The sequence below is a fragment of the Pistacia vera genome, unplaced genomic scaffold (assembly GCF_008641045.1).
Source record: "Pistacia vera cultivar Batoury unplaced genomic scaffold, PisVer_v2 Contig34, whole genome shotgun sequence".
Taxonomy (NCBI): Eukaryota; Viridiplantae; Streptophyta; class Magnoliopsida; order Sapindales; family Anacardiaceae; genus Pistacia; species Pistacia vera.
Window position 1 is genome coordinate 77,938 of NW_022196157.1, and position 6,000 is coordinate 83,937.

Consider the following 6,000-nt stretch of genomic DNA (forward strand, 5'->3'; position numbering starts at 1 on the left):
TTACTAGCATATAAATATTTAATGTGTCAATAAAGAAATAGTTCAATAGTATCACTTTTAACTGTTACAATCGATTTTTTTTTTTTTTAAAAAAACAATTATACTTCTAAATCATCTGGCTGATGCACAACACAACTAAGCATCAAAAGCAACTCCCAGTGAGAGATGAATTCTTCAAAAATGAATTAACATTAAAAGCAGAAGGCATTAACTGCACATAATGTACATAAATGTAAATTGTGAACGCAAAATACAAAATTTAACTGAGAACGTATTTGAACTGCCGTTCCTGGTGGACCAAAAAGTTTAAAACAAGGGGGAAAAAAAGGAAAAACTAAGACAAGAACTACAATGTCTAAACAAGAAAGGCCGAGTTGTCGACAGATAGAAAATTTGAAGAACATGCTGCTAGTTGTTTCAGAAAAGGATCAAAACTTTCCAGCAACAATTATTTGCAATTATGGCAAAACAAAATCCCAGGAGTCTGTTGAAAGTTATGTTCTTACTTTAAAAAACCTTGTATCTATCCCGAACTAGCAAACTTCTTCTGGGATAACTGGTCTCCTGCTGATTCCTCATTTTTTACCATGGCCTTCCTCGCTAGCTCATAACCTGCAAAGTTCATAGCACCCAAAGGAGCAATCCAGAAAAATCGAGGTACAGCTCCCTTAAATAGCCCAAGGGGTCCTTCATGACGGAGTATAGAGAAAGCTACCATTGACATTGTTACAGATCGACCTGGTGGAGCAGTCATCATTCTTGTTTTCATAACATCAAAAGGTGTAGTGAGGACAGCAGTTAGCCCTCCAGATAAAGCTCCAACAACAATTGTTTCAAAGGGCTCCAGCTCCCGGCCAAGAATTTGCTGGAAAATCTTCAAGTATCATGCAAAAACCCAGATTATTATAATTCAAAAAATTGGCAGAAGATATATTCTGCTAAACAATTGACATTTTAACATAAAAAGGTACACACAAAACAGTCCAATATAATCAAGACATTGTTAGGATATAAAAGTTTCTGGAACCCAAAAAGAACTTAAGAAGACAACTTCGAAAGCAAATTTCTTTTTACCTAATTCTACTTTATCATGTGTGGAAATAAATGAAACAAAACTGAATTCCCTTTATTTCATTTTTCAACACTCAGCCACCACAATCCCAACACTATCACTTTACCTTGAAAATTAAATCTATCAATTTTATTGTAAAGGAAAAATTAGGAAACAAGTGTGCGATTCTCATAGGAGTGCGCTTTAGGTTTGCACAAGTAAAAAATGAGTTACAAGCAAACACCATGTGGGATAAGAAAATGGATTTAATGTTTATAGACAGTAAAATCTCTACCTTCTTTGATTCAGAATAAAGTCCTGTGCCAATAACATAGAATGGAACCTCTCGGAAAAGAGTGGCACCAGTCCCACGAAAAAACCCCTTGAGACCATCTTGATGCCAAGTTCCAACAATGGCCTCTCCCACATTGTTGAAAATACCAGCCTGTAACCGCTGCTTTAATACTTCACATGGGATCCGCACTGCTGTCCCCAAAAATGTGCTACACAATGATGAAATAGATTGAACCTGCATATCATGGCAACAAAACTAAACTCACAAGAGATCACCAGCTAAGCTACAAACACCATAATTATAGGGCAAAATAGGAAGCTCATAAAAGACAGCTCAACCAAGACAAGCATGTTAACATGAATTAAGAGTAAACACAAGATAAATAAACATGCTCAAGACATTAAAAGAATGACAATAACTCTTTTTATGTCCCTGGGCAGGTAATAACAGGTAAATGACAAGGTATTGATGGAATCTATGACTCTAAATTGAGACATCAGGAAAAAAAGTTACAGCTAAAGTTTTATGTCCAATCATAAGATAGATATTATTGTCGTTATCATGACAGAATGGTTCCGGGCAGGCAGCATGTTGCTAATCCCCAGCAATAAAAACATACCACTGAAATCTGTTTCTAAAAGATATTTACTTTATCAAACAGCATCAAGTCAAACTGTTTGACAACCAATCAAATGCTATAGGTGGAAAAACTACCTGGAGTTCAGGCAGTGTTGGAGCAACATTTAGTAGCAGGAGCTTACTTGCTTCAAATATTCCAGTTCGCAGGCCATGGCTGTGAAGTCAAGAGAAAAACAGACAGAAGACCAGTCAATGTTATTAAGCAAAATCAAAAAAGGGATCAAGGGCAACAACAGTAACAATAAAAACCTTGAAAACTGTCCAAGAATTGCAGGGATTGAACCCCTATATAATGCCTGTACTCCAATTTGTGGAAGATTTGAGATGATTTCTGGAAAGGTAAGAGTTGAAGCTTGCACTCGAGTCTGATTAAAACAAAGAAAAATCAAGAAACCTTGATCACAACAAAGCACTACAAAGTACAAACAGTAAATCACAAAACAGTACAAACAATGTCAACCATCCAGAACAGTTATATGCTGTCTTTATGTAACAATCATAAAGATGAATACACTTCTCTTTTCACTGAAACTTGTGTACTTAAAGATGTACATTCTTGTGGAGGATGCATCAAGCCAGAAACATTACATTTTTCTAAAGTCGATTCAAGGATTTTTTTTGTTTCCCTTGTTTTGATGAATTGCCTAGCCCATAGGGAAGGTTAAAAAACAGCCATAAGAAGATGCCTATGCTAGCCAAAATTCCTCATACAGTTAAGATTATGGCACTCCACCATGTGGCAAAAGAGAGAAAAAACCAAGCCAATCAGTACAAAGATCCTTATTGCACTTAAATAACAAAGAAAAGCAAGACTCCGACCTCATAAGTAAGATGTTCCTGATTCTTTCAGAACACTCATTTCGAAAATAATTAACACATGACTAACACATAAGGCTAGCAGAGCAGCCTCCTAGGATTACAATTAGAAATGGTATGCCAGTAATTCAAAAATTTCATAGATTTTAATATCAAATAGAGCAATTATTGAAAAGGTTTCACTAATATTAGCCAAATGCCAGTACAAAAGTACATAAGGTTATGCTGAAATAATTGCCTTTATAGAATCAACAGGGTGCATTAATGCTGTGGAAAGTGCACATGAAAGGCCGCCTGCCAATGCAGCTTTTAGAACACTTCCAGCAGGTATTTCCACAGGTGGAGGAACAGCAACAACAGTCGCAGCTTCAAACCAGATACTCCTGTATGTATAACAAACAGATGTTATAAGCAGATAGGAGTAACCTAGTAATTTGTACAACCATCATGTCTCCTAAGAGTACAAAAGATTCTTCATTGTCCCTTATTTCATAGCAAAAAGCTTGTTCTTTTCAACCTGTACATAGATTCCAAGAAACAGGGAAACTGTCGCCATCCTATTCAAACAAGCATTGAAGATCCATAAATGAAAACCATAAATCAAACAAACTATACTCAGATCCATAGCCAAACTACAGATTTCAATATGAAAACATACTTCAAGCAACAAAATCAGAAGTCAGAGAGAAATCATGTTTCAAGCACAAGCTGAAATTTAGTGAATAGCTCTTTCAGAGAGGCAAAACATCTTACCGAGGATCATCTCGCAGCCGTTCAGAAGGCAGCAAAAGCATAAAATTCCGAAAATGTCCATATGAGATAGATTCTTCTGTATCCGCATTCAGAAATCGCATCATAGCAACAGCATTGTCTTCATTTGCTGGAAGTCCTGCATTTTTTAGTGATGCCAATATTTCACTCTTTTGCAGTGTACCAGACTTGCTTAAACATAGAGAAGTGTATGCACGGAGGATGGTTGGTTCTTTCTGTTCCATCAACGACAAAAATTGTTTCCAACCAAATGATTTTGAAAATAGATGTCTTTTGGTACGGCGCATGAATTCCCGAGCATATCTTCGTGGCAATTTTCTCTTTCTCATTGCAATTTCAAGATCTTCTAATGTCACTTGGCCATCACCATCTCTATCCAGTTCCTCAAAGAACCTCCTTCCTGTTGGAAATATAAGGGTTAAAAAATAAGTTATCACTGTAGATGATTGTATAGACAAAGACTTAAATTTTCATCTCAATCAAAGAACAAACAACCAGAAATACTATAGGTTCTATAAATGAAACAAAGTTATTAAATCCTAAGAAAAATAAGCCTATGCTATGTATTAAACACCCAGCACCCTTCAGTTCAAGCAATGAAACTCTACCATGGTATAGTTTCACGACTTCTTCACAGGTTTCGATGTTTAGTATGTTCCCAGTAAAACATTAGAAACAAAACATAAAGCAACATTGAATAAACTACCAAGCTGCATGAGAAACCATACCTTCAGTCTCTGTGTATCTGAAGAAATCCTGGACAGAGAATAGCTTCCTCTTGTCTGGATGGTCTTTAGAAGATCGCCCCAATTGTGGTAAAAGCTCAATCAGTTCTGTCAATGAAACAGTAGATAATGTGGATCTCAAACGCTCCACGTTTGATAGAGGAATACTAAGTATCCCACCGGCCAGCTTCTGCGGTGAATTACCCCCTGTTTCTTCCCCACTGGCTGTACTAACACCATCTTCACCCTCTTCATTGACCGAAGAAGTTACCCCAACTATACTAGAAGGCAGACCTCCCACTCTCGCGAACTTCAAGTTCCCCAAAAATCCATTAACATCAGATTTTCTACATTCCCAAATACTTATAACTGCCTTCCAATGATCAAACTGAGAAGAAGACGGAGGCAAGGTCGAGGCTGGTTCCAAATAATCACAACCCTTTTGATCACTTTCCTGCATAAGCTGATCAAATTTTTGTAGGTTTTGAATCAAACTATCAAATATAAACCCAATAAAGCACTCAAGCGATACATGTTTCCCCTCATGTGCTACGCTCTCATTCTTATACACATTTACAGACTGACTCTTGGCTTCCCTTTGCTTAAACTCACAAAAAACCTTAGATTTCAGACCATATGCACGTGAACTCAAATGCCCTTTATCTTCATCCCCAACTTTCTGAATCCGTTTCTTGCCCCCTTTAAACGGACTCGGCAAAGCCTGAACAAAACCATTAACCAACAAAGACCAAGTAACCGCAAACTGCAAGCAGTTCATACAAGACCCATCACCCTTATCCAAATCCCTCTCTTTCACTCCTTTCTTTGAAACCACCCCAACTTTCCCATTCCCTAAATTTGGTGAAAACAGTCCTAAAAATGTCTTCATTGGCGACTTAATTGACAACAATCCTTTCTTCTTCTCTTCACTAACCACACACTGCCCACCGCTATTAGCATCTCTATTATTAATACTATTATTATTAATACCATTACTTTTCTTCTTCACAGAAGAGATCTGTATTTTGCTACTGCTCTTTCCAATTCCATTCAATTCAAGATTGTTTCCATTCCTCTTATGAACTGCCATACAACTCTCAAGATCTTTGGCCGCTTTTCTAATACCTAATTCGAGCGGCGAAATTGCATCTTTCAAATGTTGAATCGAATTAAAAAACGACTCAACTGGATCATTCGCACTCAACATTACTACAATCAACAACCACAACAATAACTCCTCAGTATCTCAAAAACCTCACAAACAATTCAACAAGATTTCTGCACAGATTCACAAAACGTACTAAACATGTCCATACAAATCATCAAAAAGCTAGTAAGCCAGTTAAAAGAACAAAATTACAAGTGACTGCGATAAGTAGAAGCCGACGAGAAAGCGGTGCCGCAATTGAATCCGAATCTGAATGATAAAACCCTAACCGTAGGAACAGGAAGTCAATAGCATCGAGTTCATGTTCATCTCATTTCGTTTTTGGCTCAATCAAAAACAAATCAATCCATTTTCTCTCTTTAACTCCCGTGTTATTGAGAATGAGAAGCTGTGAAGCTTAGCATGATCCTGAAATTTGCGGAAAAATGAAAAATAAAATAAAATTGGACAGTTTATGGTTTGAGTGTGAAATATATGGTGAGGGAAGAAGATGAATAACAGAATAAGAATGAGCCCTTAGTGTTGTTTTTTTTTT

At 36.9% G+C, this 6,000-nt stretch overlaps 1 protein-coding gene across 1 annotated transcript; it reads right to left on the reverse strand.

Moving 5' to 3' along the window:
* Positions 1-170: 170 nt before the first annotated feature.
* On the reverse strand, positions 171-6,000 carry LOC116138223 (mitochondrial substrate carrier family protein C-like). The gene is made up of 7 exons (XM_031423940.1): positions 4,301-6,000; positions 3,555-3,972; positions 3,040-3,184; positions 2,235-2,350; positions 2,061-2,139; positions 1,347-1,580; positions 171-874 (listed from the first exon to the last, which is right to left on the reverse strand). Exons 1-7 carry the CDS (start codon positions 5,502-5,504, stop codon positions 524-526), a joined length of 2,547 nt encoding a protein of 848 aa, XP_031279800.1. The 5' UTR covers positions 5,505-6,000; the 3' UTR covers positions 171-523.